At 51.6% G+C, this 21,866-nt stretch overlaps 1 protein-coding gene across 2 annotated transcripts in view; it reads right to left on the bottom strand.

The window, feature by feature from the left end:
* The window catches only part of HSPA12A (heat shock protein family A (Hsp70) member 12A), a 155,066-nt gene that overhangs the window by 30,436 nt on the left and 102,764 nt on the right, over positions 1–21,866 (bottom strand). For both annotated transcript variants that reach the window (XM_004751854.2, XM_045068922.1), the window contains 2 exons: positions 3,380–3,465; positions 1,810–1,937 (listed from right to left, as the gene is read on the bottom strand). In XM_004751854.2, the coding sequence (XP_004751911.1) occupies positions 1,810–1,937; positions 3,380–3,465 (214 nt within the window). The remainder of the gene's footprint in view (positions 1–1,809; positions 1,938–3,379; positions 3,466–21,866) is intronic.

The following is a 21,866-nucleotide window of genomic DNA, read 5'->3' as shown; positions in this document are numbered from 1 at the left end:
CTCAGCCATGCAGCTGGGTCTGGAATCGTCCCCTGGCATCTTCCCCTGTCAAAGCTCCATCAAGTCGCAGGCTTCTTCCCAGGGAGCCAAGGTCGCCATGATGAGCACACGGAGACCCTGGGTTCTTCCCCACCCCAGTCACCAGGCGCCCAGGCGCTCCCCACACGACTGCTCACAAACAGACTTTCTGTTACCATCAACCACGGACATTTTCACGAGGCAATAAACCTCCAGAGTTTTTTCCCCTTCCAAATTTTATTCCTTCATTCCTATTAAAATAATAAAAATAATTGAACTTTCTCCACCATAATTGTGTCAGTCTGTGTCAAGGTTAACGTGTTCTGGTTGAAATAAAATTCAGGTAGGGCCTCCCTCCAAAATCTCTACAAGAATGGAGATGATGTCTCAAGAGGTCTGAGCGCTGCTGATACTGTGGGGATCCCCCCCGGCTCCCCCGAGCAAATGCAATGTTATTTCTTCTTCTTCTTCTTTTTTTCAATTTTCACTGCAAGACTATCCCTTCAAAATACCATTTCTTAAAACAACTATGTAGAGGCTGAGAAACACTGACTCCAGCTTCTGATAGCATGCTCGTCTCCCTTCGAGGTTTCCATTTCCGGGAACAGCAGAGAAGACCTCACAGCAGGTGCCTCGCTGCCCAGAGGCAGAACCCTGGTGGTGACTGAGGGAGAGGGCTCTACTATCATCAGGGTTCTCTACTAGAACTGGCTTTTTGTTATTTCCCGATAATACAACACAGCAGGTGTCTGGAGCCCCTTAGGACAACCCGACCAAGATTGGGGTTGGGGGTCACTTTTATTATGACCTCTGTTTTAAGCAACACACTACAAAAATGCATAAGATCTTAATCTGGGAGCTATCACTAATTCCACAATTGCCAGTTAAATGAGTTCCAAAGCCGATCACAGGGTATCTTCAGAGCCATCCTTGGATTTGGAAAATCAGGGAGATAAAGCCCTGACCCCCAAAGCTTCGAGGGGCCCCAGACTCTGCAGGAGAGCATGCACCAGACTGGAGGAGCCTGTGTGGGTGTCCCGACGGACCAGCATCCTCACAGACAGTCCATCACGTGTGGATGGGGAGGACGAGAGGGTGTTCTAGGCGGCTGTGTGCATGGCGGGGCGAGGCGGAGGAGGCCCGCGGTGTACGAGCACACAGTGTGTCCTAAGAGACCCCAGGCTACTCCAGTGACCCTATAGGTTGACCTGGCTGAAATTCCTCCCAACTCTGCTTTCTGGTTACTATCATTTGAGGACTAGCACCTACCCTGTTTACATTTTACTGTGTATTAAGCTTGAAGGAAATCTCATTTCACACATACACACACTCTGTGAGACAGACACCGATATTACCCCCATTTCACAGATGAGGAAACAGGTTTAGAAGGTCCAGCAACTGAGCAAGGTCGCACAGTGTGTGGCCGAGCGGACGCCTGGGACCTCCTCCATCACGGCAAGCTGCCTACAAGTCAGCACCCTTCCCTGGGCTGCGTGCTGGAATAACCTGGGTCCGGTTTCGAACACGCCATCTAGGCCCTTCCCTAGACCCACTGAGTCAGAATTAAACTAATGCTTTTCCAGACCAGGAACCTGGAGCCCAGAGATGAGAGCGGGCTCAGGGGCACAGGGGGTCTGGGGCGGAGCTGGGCCAGACTCCAGGACCGCCTACAAAATGCCATTCACCTGCTTCTTAGGCAAATCCCCCTCCCCTGCCCCAGGGCCCTCCTCCAAGTCTCCACAGGTGCAGTGATGGCACCCCCACACCGCCCTCCCTACCCACAGCGCTCACCTCATCACGTGGATACATTCTGGCTCCTTGGTGAAGCTGTAGGCGTAGCCGCTGGACGTGGTTCCGAAGTCAATGGCCACCACCACCAGAAACGTCTGCTGCTCCGAGACGTTCGGGTCAGCATCATTCTGCGGACGTTCGGGGTAAAGCATGAGGGGCGGGCGGGGGTGGCCGAGCCTGGCCTTCCACTCTGCCCAGGTGTGCACCCACTACAGACAGAATCCTGGCTCAAGTGTGCCACAAAGTGAGCCCCACGGAGAGAGCGGGCCGGCCTCAGCCCCCACCCAAGGGGCTCCAGGGAAAAATGGAGGTGCCCCCTGAGCAGAGGCCCGGGCGGCCAGGGTGAAGACACCTGCCCACAGCCTGTCCACCAGCCCCTTTATCAATTGCTTGTGAACTTGTCTAATTATGGAAAGTCCATCCAGTCTGGAAGCCCAGTTGTTACCCGAGTGACACAACCTTTCCCTCACTGCCCCCTCCCCCGAATTCCCACGTAGTCACAGCCCAGAATGCTCTGCCAGCTGTGGCCTTGCCACGTCTCTAGTGACCACTCCATCTGCTCAGACGTGTTGTGTGTGGGAGGAGGGCTTTGCGTGCCAGGGACCCTGGCCACGTGATCCTGGCAAGTCGCGTCCCCTCAGGGGACACAGCCTTTCCTCAACATCAAGTGAGTGGATCAGGCCATTCCAGGTTTCCAAACCTTTTTTTAAAGCAGTGTAGACTTTTTTTTATATCTCCAGAACTTCATGTTATAAACCCATAGATGTCGGGCTTGACATGTACTGCTTAGAGCAAGGGGTGAGATCCCCACCCATCTGGCCTCTTGTCACACGGTTCCTCCTTCCCCACACACTGCAAGGTGACCCTGAAGCTCTTATGGGGGCCCCTCAGGCAGCCGTCTGGAAAGCCGCAGTGTGAGGACGGGCGCTAGGAGGCCAGCCCCCCAAGGTTCCCAGGACGGAGGGAGTTCCAGGACACTGAGGGAGGTGACAGTTACAGGAAAACCAGGGCAAGCTGGTGCCCCCGCCTAGCGGAGCCTCTGGCAAAGTGACCCCTCCCAGGGCAATTTTCTCTGGTCGGCTATGTGGAAGTCCCTTGAACAGCTGCCCCACAAAAATCGGCCTTTTCAGTGAGGGGTCGGGTGGCAGCAAAGCCCAGTCTCCAGTCCCCTGCCCAACTAGGTCGCCTCCTTGGGCCGGCCAATGCAGAAGCCAGCCCAGCCACAGACTTGTGGACTAGAGTGCTTTTCACTGATGCCCCGGCCAGAGCTGGCGGCTCGCTGCTGAAAGGATGCCTCACTGTTTCTGGGCCCTAGAGCTCAAGGGGTCCTCCCGCCCTTCCTGCTAATGCACGCAGGCCAAAAGCCCCAGAAGCACCAGCCACACCCCAGAAAGCCTTTCCAGGCCCAGGGTGGGGAAGGGCTTGGTGGGCTCACACGGCCAGACCCCAGGACCATGCACTCCCCGCCCACAAAGGCGAGCGGCTTGCCCAGCAGCCTGGATCGTGAGAGCAGATCCAGAAAGCAAAGATCGTCAGCACACAGCCCTGCACGTAGAGACACATCTCTTACCGCGATATGGGAAGGAGACAGCGGCGTGATCCCTGTGTCCCCCAGACTCCGGGCTGGAGAGGAATATGCAGACGTGGGGGCTGTTTCTGAAAGGAAAGACAAAGGCCTCCTTAGAAGCGATATGGGCTGAGCCCCGGGAAGCCAAACCCCAGCACACGCATGGTCTGTCTGTTCGGGCACTCCCTTGTGTTCGGTATTTAGAGCCAGATGAAACGTTCTTCCTCTCCCCGTGACCACCAGGCCTCTCACCAAGTCCCCCCCAGGGCCTGCTTGGCGGAGACCTGCCCGACCCCCACATGGCCTCACTCCAGGCGTGCGCTCTCCCAAGAGTCGGAACCTCACCTGAGCCCAGCCATGGACCGGATGAACCTGAGCAAATGTTTGGATGGGTTTTTTGGGAAGAGGTTCCAGGTTCCTTGCCTTACCCCAGAGATTAACAAGCCCCATTACAGGAATACAGGACAGGCGTGCAGCGTCCAGAAAGAACTTCCTTGCTTAGTGGACACATCTGCTACTCCCCCCCGCCCCCAGCAGGAGGCTGCATCACAACGTGGGAATTCATCTCTCTTCAGTGATCCTGCTGGCTCTGGCATCCAGGTAAGAGAAAGCACGGCAGAAGGTCAGGCAGGCTAGTGTCCCCGGACCCCACGCCTAAGGCCCCACAACACACATGAGGTCAAACCAGAGAAGAGGCAACAGCCAAGCCGCCCAGACATCATTATGATGATGGCCCTGCTGGCCTCGCCATTATGCAGGCACCGACATTTGTCCTGATACCTTGCCGGGGCCCAGTGGCCTTCCTCCGGGAATGAGGACCCAAGGAGAAGTCACACTGTCCCTGCTGGGAGCTCCATGCTGGTCTCCTCGCCCGCCACCCAGGACTGACAGGGCAGCAGAGCATGGTCTGTGAGCGACTCTGGGTACCCACAGATTGCCAGGGCTCACTGGGGTGCTCTGCAAACATTGCCCAGCTAGTACACAGCCTACTCCTGGGTGGGAAGAACTGGGAAGCTTGCTCAAACATACTGATGGTCAAGGAAACCCAGAGGGCGTGAGGTGTCTGAGAAAGGCCTGCTTCTAGGGGAGCACAGCAGTGGTTCCATCAGCCTTTGCTCTCAGATCACTCTGGTTAATCCCAACACATTCTGGTTTTTGTTTTTTCCTGCTCCGTGAGAACTCAAAGAGCATCATTACCGTAGGTACCAAATGGGCTGAGGGAATGAAGTGAATCATGAAAGGGTGAATGTGAGCCTTCAGATCTGCACAGCCACCTCCACTCCCTGCAGACATCTGGTCTCCCTTCTCCTGGGGAGGATCCAGTTCCAAACCCTGGGAGAAACTCGCAGAAGCGAGTCGGTACAGAGACCCAAAACCAACTTGCAGGGCAAGGGACTTCCAGTCCTTTCTCCAAAGAAGACACAAAAATGGCCAATAAGCATGTGGAAAGATGTTTAACGTCATTAGTTACCAGAGAAATGCAAATCAAAACCACAATGAGGTAAGGCTTTACACCCACTAAGATGGCAGCTATAAAAAGGAAAGAAAGAAGTAACAAATGTTGACAAGAATATGGAGAAACTGGAACCCTTGTAGATATCCAGTGGGAGTGCAAAATGGTGCAGCTGCTATGGAAAAATGGTTTAGTGCTTCCTCAAAAAGTCAAATGTAGAATTACCATATGACCCAGGAATTCCACGCATAGGTATCTACCCAAAAGAACAGAAAACAGGGATTCAAACAGACACTTAAATGTACACATTACTGTGATATTATTCATAATATCCAAAAGGTAGACACAAGCCAAGTCTCCGTCAACAGATGAGTAAACAAAATGGGTGTGCCCATACAATGTAAGATTACTCGGTTGCAAAAAGGAAAGAAGTTCTTGGCCACACTATTGCACAAAGGAACCTAGAAAACATTACGCCAAGTAAAATAAGCTGGACACGACAGGACAAGTTTTGTATAATTCCACACACATGAAATATCTAGAACAGGCAAGGTCAGAGAGACAGAAAGCAGATCAGACGTTACCGGAGGCTGGGAGGGAGGAGGAAGAAATGAGGAGTGCGAGTTTTTCTTCTGAGTGAGGACAATTACTGGAAATAGGGATGATGATGGTTTATCACACTGTGAGCGCAATTAATGCCCCTGATTTGTACACTTAAAAATGGTTAAATTAATGCCCCTGATTTGTACACTTAAAAATGGTTAAAAGTGCAGATTTTGTGTCATATATACTTTTTCATAATAAAAAATTTGCATTTAAAATACTCAACTTGCTCATCTTAGAGGGAGAGCAATTTCTGATTCCTAGGAGCACCCCTGGCTTGGTGCTCTTGAAAAGAGAACAGAGACGTAAGCCCAGCCAGCCCCTGGCCCAGCCTGCGGAAGTCCACCCTCTTCGTTAATCTCTTAGCCAAGGGCACTCCCCTTCCATAAAGCAGGGGGACTCCAGCCTCGCTGCTAGGGAGCACTGCCAGATGGTCCTTCCCACCTGTTGGCGAGAAGTCTGCCCTGCCCACGGCCCCTTGGGCAGGCTGCAGAGAGATGCCATCCAGCAGTGAACCACCTTCCTTCCACCTGCTACCTGTGAGGCCTGCGGCCATGTGTCCACATTTGCACAGAAGGTCTTGGAAGACACCAAATGTCTAATTGCCCAGTAAATCTGGTGTTGGCAATTAGCAAACAAGCTATTATCTGCAGACAAACCATCCACCCCGCTGTCTGCTCGGTCCTAATTATCCCATCACTCGGCTCTTCTCAGAGCACGTCCCAGTGATTGCAGAAGAGCATGTGTTGGGCCACACGTTGAACACATGCCTTGGGCCCCCCAAGGACTCCAGGATATGTGAGGACAAGAACCAAGGCTTTTCTCGGTTCTCCCTGCCCCTCCCCCACCCAATTCCTTGCTGATCACTGAGCCAGGCCAGGAGGTGATTGACCCTCATGGACTTCCTCCATCAGAAGTGAAAATGCAGGGGCGCCTGGGTGGCTCAGTGGGTTAAGCCGCTGCCTTCGGCTCAGGTCATGATCTCAGGGTCCTGGGATCGAGTCCCGCATCGGGCTCTCTGCTCAGCAGGTAGCCTGCTTCCTTCTCTCTCTCTCTGCCTGCCTCTCCGTCTACTTGTAATTTCTCTCTGTCAAATAAATAAATAAAATCTTTAAAAAAAAAAAAAAAAGAAGTAAAAATGCAGCTGTACCACGTGATGACTTAAAACTGATTTGCATAGAGGAGCAACATTTTTAGAGATGCGTAGAAATCCAACAACATATCATGCATGCCCCCATTTAGAGCTCTGCATATCCCATATCAAAGACAACTTGCCAGTTAAGGTGTACCAGCCCCCCACAGGAACACGCAGAGCCAGGGCTGACAACTGTGTTCTTTCAGCTAACCATTTAGGATATCCAAATGGTGCTCAAAAATTCGCGGGGGCTGGGAGGTTGGGGGAACCAGGTGGTAGGTATTGGAGAGGGCACGGATTGCATGGAGCACTGGGTGTGGTGCAAAAACAATAAATACTGTTACGCTGAAAATAAATTTAAAAATTAAAAAAAAAAATTCGTAGGGAAAAGAATATGGAAAAGGCTATTTGAGGCCCAGAAGGGTATGGGCAGTTTCTAGTGTCCTAATCTTCTCCACCAATCCAGGGAGCTCTCATTCAACAGTAAGTCATCAGGAATAAACACAACGGGGTCAACAGAATATTATCTATTGATCTATGGCTATTTGACAGATCTGAGATAACAGACAAGGGAGAAAAGTTGATATATGGAATGTCTATAGGCTCAAGGGACCTACTGTGTGTCCAGGCTACCAACCACTTCCACACTGGCCATTACACTACTGTTACTTACACGTAACAGTTACTTACACGTACTTTTATGTAAATGTTCCTTACACATACTGTTAATTACAGTAGTGTAATGTTAATGTAATGTTACATTCCACAGTAAAAAATACCAGCTGTCACTGACTGTGATCAAAGCCAATACAATAACACCTGCCCCGTGAAAACGCGCGCCTACATGATATTTCAGTTCGAGGACACACTGAGGGCCTGAGCACGTGGGGGACGGACAAACAAGGCAACAAGGATAGAGATTAAATTTTAGAGTGCAGGCTTGGGGGCAGAAAGGAAGCTGATGGAAAGAGAATTGAGACCCATCTGTGGAGGTAGGGAGAAAAGAATAGCAAAACAGACATGAAAGAAACACAGTCCGCCAGTAAGTATGGTCAAGGGCAGAGCAGAGGGATCTGGGAGTTCTAAGAAACACCTACTGCACCGTTCCAGCCACGTTACATAGACACTCACAGCGTCTTCCACGTCCCTCCGAAATGCGGTAACACAGAGGGAGCTGATGATTTCACGTCACAGAATCAGAAAAACACCGATCATTTCAAGAATGCAAACCATCTGCCACAGAAGGATGGTCAAGCTGAAGAGAAAGACACCTGACTCTTTCTAGTAAACCCACAGAAAACAATTGTCAGCTCTCCTTTGTTATTCATTTCAAATAATTTAATGTCACTTCTGTCTTGTGTATTTATTATGTGATTTTTTTTTTTTTTTTTTTTTTTAGTTTGTGGGAATACAAAAATAATTTGATGGGGATGTTTCTAGGTTCACTCAATCCAGGACCCATGTCCCAACACATTCTTCAACCAAGTCACTTTTAAAATAATTTTTACAGCAAAGAGGGGTATGAAAATATCTTTGCAGCGAAGTAGAGGATATAAATAAGACTCTGACTCAACCGACGAGTCTCCTGCCACAGGAATTTTTTTTTTTTAGAACCCCAAACCAGATAATGGAGAAGAAACTAGTTGAACTATACTAGGTTAATACTTATCACTTGCCTTAGGGGTGTGAGAATGAAGACACAGATTTCGTCACGGTTCCCGTTATAAAATGCCAGACATGTGAAAATCAGACACATTTTTATTTGCTCCTGGCTCTAATGCCTTTAATCAAAGCAGATGTTCTTAAAATAAAAAACAGCCTTGATAAGAAACGTCAAAGCTAGCCATAATTCTTGAACCTGCTTGTCGTCCTCTTCTCTGCTGGAGACATTAGTCAGCAAATGGCGGTGAGCAGAACTGTAGACTTCCCGAGATATATAAAATTGATCTTGCTCCATAAATAAAACATTTTTAAAAAAATGAAGAGAGAACCCTTGGGCTGACTCTCTTCCCCAAGGCTCTAGGCTCATGTGACATGACAATTGGTCTCAACAATGGTGACTCCCCAGCTTTTCCGAACAGGCCCTCTTTCCAGCTGCCAGATTTATGTCTCTATCAAACAAATGCTCAATTTCAAAAGGATTTTTAAGGTCTGGTCCTTACGGTTTAAGAAATGCAATATATATTTTCATTTCTTTCCCCTCCTAGCTGTGAGATAACGGGTATTTGCTGACAATTGCCTAAAATCAGGCTATTTTAGAAAAGCTCTTCCTTCCTTTCTCACTCTCCTCATATGCCCTCCCTGCACTGTCATCTTTGAAAATTGATTAGTTCAAGGTCATGTGTAGGTTACAGGCAAAAATCTTTTAAGAAGGAAAATAAAAAAAATTTATTATCCTTGTAATAGGCTTCACGGCTAGCTGAACTAATGCATTATTACTGTAAGCTGAACTTCCATTTCAGTAAATAATTTATGGGTTTTTTTTTTTTAAATCACCATGGTTGATGTCCAGAGTAAATGGAAATTTTATTGGCATGAACTGGAAGACCCTCCTGGTTACAAAGAACACGGAGTGTAAAATAGCTGCTCTCCAAATGCTAAACAATAAGTATGGAAAGGAGTATTTATAGCGGCAGAAGCCACAGCACCATGACAGCCAAGAGCGGCAGGCTGCACTGGGCCCCTTCTGACATGGGGCGGAATCTTCCAGCTATCTCCCCCCCTGGGACGGATCGGGAGATGAGGTGCCCCAGTGAGGGAAAACTGGAACATCTGGATTTCTGGAGAGACAGGGAGCCCCACAAGTCCCTGCAACCCCAGACCATGGTTTGGCGGGGGTAGGGGGACGCGTGTAGGGGGAGGTCCACACGCACATGTGCTCCTGGGACATTGCTATGGGAGGTGAGGAAATGGGTTTCTAGACCGACAGTTCTTCCTACTAACCTCCATGAATTACACCTAGCAACCTCACAGCCCTGACCCCTGGAACCAGCATTTGGAGGGGTTCCACCAGATCACCCTACGCACAGTACTGAGATACTTCTGTCCACCTGGCTTCTGTTCCATGGACCTTGGAGTTGTCTGAGCAGGGCTATGTTTCACTTCTTCTCTGGTTCCTCAGCTCCTGACTTTCACAGGCATTCAATAAATGTGATAATAATGATGAATGGATGGATAAAAGAATGGAGAGATGGATAGACAGACGGATGGATAGAAGCATGGACAGATGGATGGATGGATAAAGAATGGAAGATGAGTGGGTGGACAGGTAGGTGGCTAGAGAATTGAGTGGATGGACAGATGGATATTTGCATGAGTGGATAAAAGGATGCATAGTTGAGTGGATAGATGGATGGGTGGATGGATGGGAAAACGGACAGATGGATGTGTCTATGTACCCCCAAAAGTGGATTCAGTGAATATGCACAGATTTGGAAGGTCACAAAGGTCTTTCCCAACTGAGGCACTGACCCCTCTGAGTCAGGATATTGGTAACACACGTGCTGAGTTACCTGCCTCCAACAATGTGTGGCCAGCTCTCAAAGCACTCAGACCTGCTTCTCTCCTTAGACATCCCCTTTGGTCAGTGCAACCACCATGGCTCCCAGATAGAGTCCTAGACTCCTCCCTCCCTTCCCACTGCATTCTCGAGCCAAGTCATTCCTGTGAGAGATTCTTCGCATCTCTCACATTCACTCCCTCCTCTGCAACTTCACCACCACGACCTTGGTCCACATCCTGCTGACACTTACCAGGGCTCCCGCCCAGCATCCCCAGGGCTCCCTGCTCCAGGTCTTCCCCCTCTAAGTCATGCTCTCCTGCAGGCAGAGCCATCTGGTCAAACCAAGATCTCATACAACCTCCCCATTGTCAGGGCCTTCAATTCCCATGGCCAGCAAAACGAAGTCTAGCCTACCACCGGCACCAGGCCCTTGGAAGTCCATCCTCACCTCCCTCTGTGGCCTCTCCTCCTTCCATGGCCCCCCTTTCCTGGCCATAGCAAGCCTTTTCACAGAGCCTGGAACATCTGTGCTTGCTCCCACCCCATACTATGCCAGGAGGGCACCCCACTTCAGCAGTAACCTCCAAAAGTCAGCCCCCTCTGTTTGAGGGAGCAGAGTCTTCCTGTCATCCTCAGCAGGGAGGAATGAAGACCTTGGTCATCTGCACCATGGGATCAACAGGCAAAACTCAGGCTGGGCGAACTGCTAGGGCAAATGCCAGGTCTCTCCAAGATGTAAGTTACAAAGGAAATATACAGGAAAGGAGGGGAAACCTACAGATCAAATGGTCTCAGACTCCTGCAACAGAATGACCAAGAATGCTTGTTAAAACAGATGGCTGGCCCCAACCCCACCCTAAAGTCTCTACTCCGACAAGTCTGGGACCACTGAAAATTTGCATTTCTAATGAGGTTCCCGGGTCATCCTGATCAGACCCAGGGACTGACTCCCACAGCTTAAAAGACACTTAAGAGACATCATGACCCCTCTTGTTGCAATCCATGGACTAACACTGGATCATGATTCAAATGAACAAAACAAGAGCAAGTAGAGGGGGCAGAGAGGGCCACCAGCTCGGGGCGCAGGGTGGCCCTCGAAACCAAGAGAGCTTAGGAACAGAAGAACAAAGACAGAGTTGGCTCTTTGGCTGTTGCTCATAGAGGGATGACAGGAAAACAAGCAGCTCCGGATGGTGATGCAGAACGTGGGCAGGCTGGACAACTGGAGAATGCACAGGTGTGAAAGCTCCCCTCTCTCTGGACACAACTTCTCCCTCTGTGAAGTGGGAATCCACATTCCCAGGGACTCCATTTTATTGAAACAAAGGACATAATTCATGGGAAACCCTCTGAAATGAATAACGGCCCCGCCCACCATCTGTTGCATTCCTGACTGGGGTCAGCTATTTATGTACGGTTTTGACTCTGGGCTCTAGTACAAGTTTATTCAGACTCACATGGTTAATCTGAAATTGTTAGAGATGTACAAAACCCAGAAATCTATCAGGAAAACCATCACTGTCAACCATCTCCCAACGTGAATTTCACGTCGAGGTCCCCGCTGTGCTGGGGTAACTCAGGAAATCCTGCTGTGTGAGGGGGCCGTGAGGTGTTGTCATCCTTCCCATTCCACAGATGAGAAAAGAAAGGCCTAGAAGGTTAAGAAAGGAGCCCACGCTGTCAGGATGCCACCCAGCTGCGTTGAGTTCTCCAACTCTGAGCCTGCGCGCCGGCGCTACAACCAATGTCACGTCTCCAACAGGTGCCACTGCTCAAAACAGATGAAGCTACAAGATATGAACATAAATCCCCATTCCACAGAGGAGCAAAAGGCGTGAGGAAAATCAGGAGGGCACAGTCACAGGGCGTTCCCAAGCCCCAGCTGCCCAGCGCCGCCTCCAGGCTCAGAATTCTGTGGGGCACGGCCTTCTTGAGGCTCTGAAGCCCATCAGGATGCTCCATTTCAAATGCCTTAATTCTTCCAACCCAAAGATCAGGGCGTGGGAGAGAGGTGCTGATAACACGGAAGTGAAAGGTACAAGTTCCAGGTCAGGAAAGCTGGAGTTCAAAATCCCAGCATGGCCACTTCCCTGGTGCATGACTTTGGGTGAGCTACTTTTATTTCTCAGAGGCTCCGTTTTCTCTCCTGGAAACTGGGGGACAGCGGGGATCATGATGATGGTGATATATTTTAGAGGGTTGCTCTAAGGACAAAATGAAATGATACCTATAAACCCTGGTGCTGGGCAAGCACTCGGTAAATTACAGAAGCTGTTTATTATCATTATCCATCATCATCATCATCAAACAGCAACTGCTGTTGCGAAACAGGCCATGTGCCTACGCCAGGGGGACGAGCGCCACCAGACATGCAGTCAGCGAATGCACTTCCTTTCGCTAGTGTTTCTCCAGGCTTGTTAATCAAGGATAGAAAGACCGACCAGACAGAAACTTGGCACATGGAACCCCCAGGGAAACTCTTAGCAATGGGAACGGGGCTGGTGCTGCCACGGGTGAGAGAGACTGTCTGGTCCCGACTCCCCTCCTCAGCCCATCTGCTTACCCCAGGGGCACTTTCAGAAGGATGGAGGAGAATCTGGGAAGCCACCTGCCCCCACTCCCACCACGGAATGAGATGCAGGCTTTCCTGTTCTCTACAGTGAAGCACACTTCGAAACTGAACAGGTCGATGAAATAGCTCTGTCCCACTCTAAGGAAAAGATGCCACTTGCCTGGGCCCTGGGAAGACCCTGGCTTAGACTTCCCCAGTTCCCACCATGAAAAGCCCTGGGACGGCTCAGTCCACAGCGGTGCTGACCGTACTGAGGCAGTGGAACTTTCATGCCCTGAATATGCACCACTGACCCTGGAGAGAGGTGAGGAAAGGCAGAACAGGAGGTGAGGGCCAGGGAGACAGACAGCTGAACCTTCCTGATGAGGGAGAGCTGTACCACCTCCAGGCAGGAAGGGGTGCCCTGAGCCCAGGTGTACCCCCCTGCTGGCGAACCCGAGCATGAACTTCCCATGCCCTGCCAGTGTCCTGCGAGCCGAGGCTTATGCACATACATGACAGGCCCCTCTTGGAGAGGGTCTTAACAGAAGAGACAGTTTGCACACGGCCCAAAGGTGTCTACCTTGGGGGAGCGATGTCTCCCAGGCAGGGCTGCATTCACCCATAGGCAGGGGTGCCATTTTCTTACCGCCAACATACCACCCCACGCCATGAAAAGAAAGACTCTATCATCCAGAGTAGGCAGCATTTTCCAATTTCTGCACCTAGAGCAGATCTTTTCCTAAATCACCTAAGAGCACTCTGAAAGGTAGCCGTGGCACTTAACAGTCAAATGAGAAAAGGAAAATGCCTGGTAAGGCACTGAGTTCCCCATCACCAGAGGGGTTCAACCAGTCAGGTATCAAAGAAAAACAGGGGGGGGGGGTTGGGAGCTGGACTATACAGATTTCTGCATTCCGCCTAGATTCACTACGCACATACCACCCTTCAAGAGCTGTGTGGAGGCTGTGTTGCAGTGTGGTGAAGCCCAGGGCAGGGCTGATTCAAATCCCAGCTCAGCTCCTTACTGGCCTTGGTGGATCCTGCTGTGTCTACCCACCAAACATTTTGCTCTTCTTAACTAAACCTCAATTTTGCATGGCTCTCATGGAGAGGTGGCAGAGGGGCATCTACCCCAGACCCAGGGCTGATCCCGGGTCATCAAAACCAATCATGGCAAACCCTTCCCCTTCCCCAATGACAGAAGTGGGAATGGGTTTGTGAGGGAAAGTCACCTGGGGGCTTCTGGGAAGGAAATATTCTTACCCTGAAGCCAGGGCCCTGAGGAAGAGCCGGTGGGCGCCATCTTGCCACCAGCCTGAGAGGCAGCACCACCCAAAGAACCTCCATCCGTTCTGGATGGGGTCCATGAGCTGCCAACTCAACCTGCTTTGGAGCTTGCTGGACTTCTGGACTTTCTACTCTAAGTTATAATTAACTTCCCTTTTCTGGAAACAAGACAAAGTCAGGTTGTCCATGCTTTTCAGCCAAAAACAGATTCATAGCTGTGCGACCTTAAACAAGTTACTGAACTTCTCTGTGGCTTGGTTTTCTTTCTGTATGAAATAGGATAATGATAACTCTTACCTCTCAGGATTAATGAGGATTAGATAAAAATACCCCAGGCAAAGGTCTTAACAAGCCTAGCTACTATTATTTATACAGGGTCTCATTTTATCCTTACAATCAACCCAATGAAGTAGAAAGTAAGTAGTAAGTAGTTAATAGCCCCATTTAACAGCAGAGGAAACCAGGGCACAGAGAGGGTAAGTATCTTCCTGAAATCACACAGTTGTGAGCGCCTGTCCCCCGTGCCTGAGCTCCTTCCCTCCACCACACTCCAGCCCTGGTTCCAGGACTCTGTGACTGGCGCGAGTCTTTCCTCAGGGCAGCTGGTGACACCACAGCGAGAAACGAGAGCTGAGGAGGGGTGGAACTGGGGAGGGACTGCAAATGGGCAGGAGTTTCTTTACGGGGTGATGAAAATATTCTGGAATTCGACAGTGGCGATGGTTGCTCAACCTTGTGGCTGTCCCAAGAGCCAACGAATTGTATGCTTTTGATTACTTTAAAACGCTGGATTTTATGGTAAGTTATTTTTTTAATGATACGTGAATCTCAATTTAAAAAAAAAAAAAATCAAAGAGCTGCTGGAAACCACCCTGCCAGGAAAACTGTCCCTCGTCCTACCTGCACTCAGGAGCACAGCCTTCCTCCCTAGAAGCAGACATTAGTCACCGCCACCCACCCTGGCCACCGCTCCCTCCTGCCCTCCTGCCAGCCCCGGGCAGTGGCCAACGTCTCTGCCTGGCCCAGTTTACAGCAATTCTCTCGGAACCTGGCCAGTGGTGGAGCTGGCTGCCTGTCCCGGACTCTCCGAGCGGGCCAGGGGCGACGGCTGGCACAGACCTCTCCCCAGACACCCTGCTCCCGGGCAGCGTGTCAACATAGGCCCAGAGCAGGGCCAGCACCTCAGCCACCAGCTGCATTTTCGCTTTTCCCCTAGATGCTCTGAAGCTGCCGGCTGGACAGAACCAAAGGCCACGCTCCGTCTGCAGAGTCCTGGGATGGAGCCCCGCGTCGGGCTCCCTGCTCACTGGGAAGGCTGCTGCTCCCTCTCACACTCCGCCTGCTTGTGTTTCCTCTCTCACTGTCTCTGTCAAATAAATAAATAATATATTTTTCAAAAAAGACTTTTTAGGTTTAAAATCCCTCATTCTTACTTTTTTTTTTTTTTATACAAAACCTTCAATGAGGAACTGGCATTCTTACAAAGGAAGAATTCGTAAACTCAGTTAAGATATTGATCAACTTTAGCTTTTGCCGCGTTAAGCAGGCATGGCAAAATTTCAAGAGAAACTCCTCTTGAAAGGATTTAAAATAGAATATCTACTTCCAGAGCAGGAAAGGGAGATAAAAACAAAGAAAGAAAACCAACGAACAATTCCCCCTGGACCAAATTTGCTCCAAGTCTTTCCCCAAGGAGTAGAAAGGCCATGCAAAGTACTTTCCAGGGAATGAGGCGGACTTCCTCAAGCTACTCCCAGAGCCATGGGTGGGGACTCTGAGCCACAAGACCCAGAGTGTCTGCTGAAGCATCTCGAGGCCCACCTGAGACCAAGCAGCTTGGAGGAGGCGAGTACAGCCTTAATACACTACCGCAGTGTACGACATGAGTGTGCTCCATATTCTCTGTGAGTATACATATGAATCCCCAGGAAATGCTGCATATTCTGGGTTCAGCAGCCACAGGAAGGCCACACAGATGGTCCCAGCGGCCCACACACCCCGGAGCATGTGTGTTCTACGTGCACAAGGGGACTGCAGTGCACGCAGCCTCCAAGACCCCTGTTCCAGCCACTGCAGTGCCCAGGTGGGCAAGAACCGAGGCCCGGGGAATGCGACTTCCCACCCACCCTACCATCCGTAGAGGGCCAACTGCCCATGATGGGGACTAGGAAGAACTGCAGGGGCATCTGTAAGCCCAGGTGGTCTGTCTGGGGCTTTTAATTAGCGTTGTCCCATAGGCCCATCCCTCCCAGGATGCTGGCCGGCCTGCTTCATTAAGCCCAACCATGTGCACGGCCAGCTTCTCTGACTTCATTGTTATCTTTAACAGCTCCTTCTGGAACTCAATTAATCAACAGCCATCTCCTCTGCAGAACAGAATGCTCCAGACACAGAGTGACCCGCCTGACTCGCGGTAGGCACACCCCCACTGAGATGGGAATGTATGAGCACAGGCAGCGACATCCTCACTGGACGGTGACCCACAGGAAGTGACCGCAGGAATGCTCCCAACAGGAAAAGTGGAGCTGGTGACAGGGACACCTGCACAGATCCATTCTCCTGCCCTCGTCTCCCTGTCTCTCTCTCCCCACAGACACATTCTAAGTCCTGATGATGTGGACACAACATTGAGGACATTCTGGGTTAGTGGAGAAGAAGATTCTAGAAGCTAAAATATGCAGTTGGAATTTCTGCCCAAACTGAACAATGCCTTAGGACCAGCAACTCCATGACTAGGATTCTACTCAAGAGAAGTGAGTGTATACAGGCGTCCACAAAAAGATCTGTTCCAGAATCAGCTTTTTTTCCCATAATCACCAAAAACTGGAAGCAATCCAAACATGCATCAGTAAGAGAAAGGTGAACCAAGTGTGGCGTGACTGTACGATGAAACAGCACTCCGCAGGGCAATCGCTTCGGCATTACCTGGGAATTCACCCGCTAGGTGAAACAGCCCCCCATACCCCCAGGTCCTGCATGTCAGGTCTCCTCTGCCCCATCATCATCGGGCTGCCATTCGTCTTGTCTAGTGGACACACATCGCATATGTATTTAATTCATGAGAATCTGACCATGACTTATCAGGCCAAAACAGGGTGAATGATTTCAATTCAAATATTATAATTAAGAAAACTGTAAAATTCTATTTTGTACTCTTTATTAGACGCTGTGGTAGGTGCCAAAGGGGGGTTGGGGTGCGGGAGGCAGTCCCAGGGTGAAGATGCTTGCCTGGCATCTTCAAGGACAAGTTTGCTGAGTGAACAAGATGGGGAATAGCATAGGCAGAGGCAGAGAGCTGGGGAGAGCCTCCCAGAGAGCCCCGCACTCTGCCAACAGTCTGCTCCTCTGAATCAGGTCACAGCAATGATTTCATCAGGTCACTCCAAGCCTCAAGCACCTGCTGGGGCTCTCTACTGTCCTACATATCAGGTCTAGCTTGCTAACCAATCAGATGTCTCTCTTAGCCCCTCACCACTGCCCCATCACCCCCACAAACCCCTCCACCAGCTGGACTGTTCTCTGCCACATGGGAAGCATCTGTCACCCCCCCCCCAAGGGCTGGCTCACACACCCATCTATAGGGACCCACTGTCCTTCCCATGGGAGAAGCTGACCCTCGGGGCTGTTCTCCAACCCAGCCCAGCCCTGGGCTCCTTTTCCAGGGCTGGGGATAGGATTGAAAAATCTGAAGTCGGCTGGGCCTGGGAAGACACCCGGTCCCACCCTCACTGGCTCTGCCTCAGACAGAACTGTGTCCTGGGTCGCAGTTTCCACAGTGGCAAAGTGAGGAACAACTATCCCCCCTCACAGGGCTATGCAAAGATACCAGGGAACACCTATAAGAAAATTCCAGCTCTGAGCTGGGTCCAGCGTAGGTGCTCAAGAAGCCCAGACTCGCCTGTTGTTCCAAGACCCAGCGCACCCACCTGCTGGCTAGGGCTTTCCACCTGAATCTCCACCTGAGGGCCGCTAAGCCCCCACCCTGGACCAGAGAAGACCTTCACCACCACGCACACCCCCAGAAACCACTGTGGGCCAGTGGAGTGACCACCAGCCTCTGGTCCCAAGGCTGGCCACGATGACTCATGCTCACAGCACCACGATTTCTACCCAAGCTTGGGTAGAACACATCCTTGTCTTGGCACCTGGCAACTCCACAGGAGAAGTAAGTGTATGTGTGTGTCCACAAGAAAGATCTGTTCCAGAATGTTCACAGCAGGGTTTTTTTTTTTTTTTTCATAAGCTCCAAAAACTAGAAACAATCTAATCAGTAGGAGAATGGAGGAGCCCAGTGTGGTATAGCCTGACCACGAAATACTACTCGGCAACAAAAAGGGAACAAAGTATCAATACACCCAACAATATGAATGAACTTCAAAAGCACTGCCTTGAGTAAAGGACCCTGGACCTGAAGGAGGATTCCATCCACACAAAGTTCAAGAACAGATACAGGAGAAGTGAAAGATGTCAGAACAGCTGTTCCTCACAGGGTGGATAGATACAGCCTGGGATAAGGCACCAGGGAATGTTCTGGTGTGATGAAAATATTCCGTATCCGGCCTGGTGCTGTGGTGACAGTGTATCAGCTTCCGATTGCTGCTGATAAATTATTATAAACCCAGTGACTTAAAACCTGAGGGTTCTGGAGTGCTCAGGGTTCAGGAGGTCTCAAGTCTGAAATGGGTCTCACAGGGCCAAACTCAAGGGGCTGGCAGGGCTGTGCTCCTTCTGGAGACTCCAGGAGAAAAGCCATTTCCAGCCATTTCCTTGCCTTTTCCAGCTTCTTGAGGACACCTGCAGTCCTCGGCTTGGGTCCCCTTCCTCCATCTTCAAAGCCAGCAGCAAAGCACCTTCCAGTCCCTCTCGGTCTCTGACCCTCCTGCCCCCCCCCCTTCACTTTTAAGGACCCTCGGAATGACCCTGGGCCCACCCAGATGATTCAGGATAATCTCCTCTTCCCAGGACCCTGGATTTCAACACATCTGCCACGTTCCTTTGCCACACAAGGTAACATGCTATGAATGTTCCAGGAGGTAGGACACAGACATCTTCGGCCTCCCACACATGGTGTGTTCGCATGTGAACGTCCATCAGGCTGTATGCTTCACAGCCCCGAAGCATCCTTGTACACCAGCTATATTCATCATCCCAACCCCAAAGAGCACCCGGGGAGGGCTGCAGGGGTCACAGCCCGAGATGGCTTTGCAGAGACCCCCTCACTCAACCCCCACCCTCCCCAAACCACTGCCCTGCTTTACAGAAACTGAGGTGCAGGTGAGCGAAAGCCTCTCTCGCAGCTGGCAGGACACACAGCTCATCTGAGTCCCAGTCTGAGGACTCCCAGGCCCTGCTCCTCAAGGTCACCAAAGACCCCGCCCCGGAGGTCAGGAAGGCGACACCAAGGAGAAGGGGTTTCTTTAACGCCGCACTCTTACTGTGATGTGGGTACAAAAATTTCCCCCTAGCTCTGCTCTATTAGAAGAACAGCAGGACCGGGGCAGGGGGATGAGAAAAAACAAAGGTCAAGGTAGGGACGATGGAGCTGTGGACACGGTAAACCAGAGAGCCCAGCCCAGTCGAGAGGGGCCGAGCCCCGGACTTCCATGGCAATCCCCCGGGTGTTGCAACAAAAGGGAAGGCACTGAAATGGGTGAGCACTGTGAGTTTTTCCACAGCCCCACCCCACCCCCCCGCTGACCACCTGGCACAACCCACACTCCCCTCCCGCCTGCCCCTCCAGGCCCCCCAGCAAGCGGCAGCCTCGCCCCTACAAGGTGTGGGGCGCTCGCGCTGAGCCTGCTCGAAAGAAGGGAGCCCACAGCTCCTGGGGGAAGACCAGGATGCCCCTTCCAGAGGGGACCCAAGGTACTGCTCCAGCAGGGGAGCCGCTCCCACCACCAAGGTCCCCTGCCAGGAGAAGGGGTGGGGCTTCCAGGCCTAGTTGCCATTTTGCAGGTGAACACCTTGGGACCCCTGACCACACCCCAATATCTGGGGCCCGGATTCCCCTTATCCCGGTTCTAGCAGAGCTCTGGGGAGCCCGCCACGGCCAGGAGCACCCCAGCCTAGCACCCGAGGAGCTCTGGAAGAGAGAGTGAGGTCGGCTCTCCAGGCCCCTCGCCCCGCACGCCTGCACAGAGCTCTGCCTCAGTGAGTGCCCAGCCCATCGCGCTCCTGGGGTGTTCGGGGAAAGGGAAGCGAGGCTTCCTGGGGGTGGCTTTCTTGTGGCTGGCGGCAAGGGGCGTGAGGGAGCATGACAGGAGGGATCCAGGACAAAGATTTTTGACGAATTCACAGTTGAGGCTCAGAAAGCAGCGGGCCCGCCGGCCACACTCTCTCTGTGGGACTTTAAGAAAGGACCATACACTTTCAAGCCTCTGTATCCTCATTCATAAAAGGAGGAACACCACTACCTCGTGGTGCTAGGTTTCACAAAAGCCCGTCTCTTAGCTTTGTCTCGCTATGCCTGGCAGGTCTGGAAGTTCTGAACACCAAGGGGTTAATGGGGCTGACTCTGGGCGTGAGGTCCTGGCCATTTCCTCTTTTCTTCCGATGGAGGATGTTTTCCTTGACAGACATGAAATGTTTTTGTCATGAGAAGCAGAGTTATCTTTTTCTCACCCTGCATCTACCCAGAATAGCAACAGGGGGACAGAGGAGGGGGCGGGGTGGGGTGGGTGCTCAGGGTGTGAGCTTGGCTTTCACACATCACTTCCTGCAGCCTCCCTGAGGGTCCGACTGTCCCGTGGCAGTGCTGGTCCTGCCCGAGGCCCCTGCCTGCTTCTCTGTTTCCTGCACCCAGACCCCAGTGATCACCCAGCTCCCACCTCCTGGGGGCTGACTCTCTGCCCGGCCAATCTCCCCAGCAGCCCCATAGGGCAGAGGCAGGCTTCATTCCTTAGTTCCAGCCTACCGATGAGGAACCAGAAGCTCAGGGAGATTTCCAGGTCTGCCCATGGCCCCAAAGCATGCATACCACAGAGCTAAGACTAGAACTCAGGACCTGAGCTCATTCCAGTCTCCCACAGGGAGCACTGTTCGGGGACCTCCACCTGGAAGGGGGTCTTGATCAGCCTTGGCCTCAGCCTCCTCCAAGACCAGGAGGGGAGCTCTACTTTCCTGGGTTTCACTTCTGGTTTCAATCCTCAACCCCCAACCCTTTGCCACCAACGTCCCCCAGGGTTCCCTGCCTGAAGTGGGTCCTTCTGGTGCTAAGACAGAAAACTTGCCACCCTACACGGTCAGGAGAAAGCAGAGTGGGCTCTGTGAGGGTCCCAGGACTCACCCTGGGCTCCCAGGACCTGGCTGTACCATTGGGCTCCAACCTTTCCAACCAACACTGTCCGAGGCTTTAATCCTTCACATCTGGTCAGAGCCCGGCTGTTCAGCTGGCAGATCTGAGCACGAGCCGGGACCTGGCCACATCCAAGAGATGACCATATGGCCCCCCTGGCTCCTGGGCCCTGAGGCTTGGGGAAAGCGGGCAGGGAGGGTCACCTTGAGTTGTAAGCATATTCACAGATGGAAACCAGTTTGCAGATTCTCTGCGAGAGCAGCTCCAGGTGCGAGCTAGGGCTGGGGAATGGCGCGAGGGATGAGCGGATTCAATGTCTATAACCAGCCGAGTTCTTTGGGGTTCCTTTCTGAAAGAACCACCCAAACCCCAAGGGAAGAGCCACCAGGAGCTTCTAACATCTCTTAGTCTTTCCCCTCGCTTGTCTGTCTCTGTCTCTCTCCGTCCCTCTCCTCCATCTCTGTTACTGCCTCTCTCCCCATGAATATACACACATGAGCCCATGTACACACATAAACACACGCAAACACCCAGCAGCCTCTCCTTAGACGGCTCCGAGGGGACCCGGCAAGCCCCTGGCAGCATCAGGTCTTGGCAGGGTCTCCAGCACCTCCGCTCACCACTCTCCTTCTGACTGGCCCCCAGGAGCTTGGTGCCCTAGT

This window comes from Mustela putorius, unplaced genomic scaffold (assembly GCF_011764305.1).
Source record: "Mustela putorius furo isolate JIRA1106 unplaced genomic scaffold, ASM1176430v1.1 tig00003909_pilon_pilon_pilon, whole genome shotgun sequence".
Lineage (NCBI taxonomy): Eukaryota > Metazoa > Chordata > Mammalia > Carnivora > Mustelidae > Mustela > Mustela putorius.
This window is presented reverse-complemented; position numbering and strand designations above follow the sequence as displayed.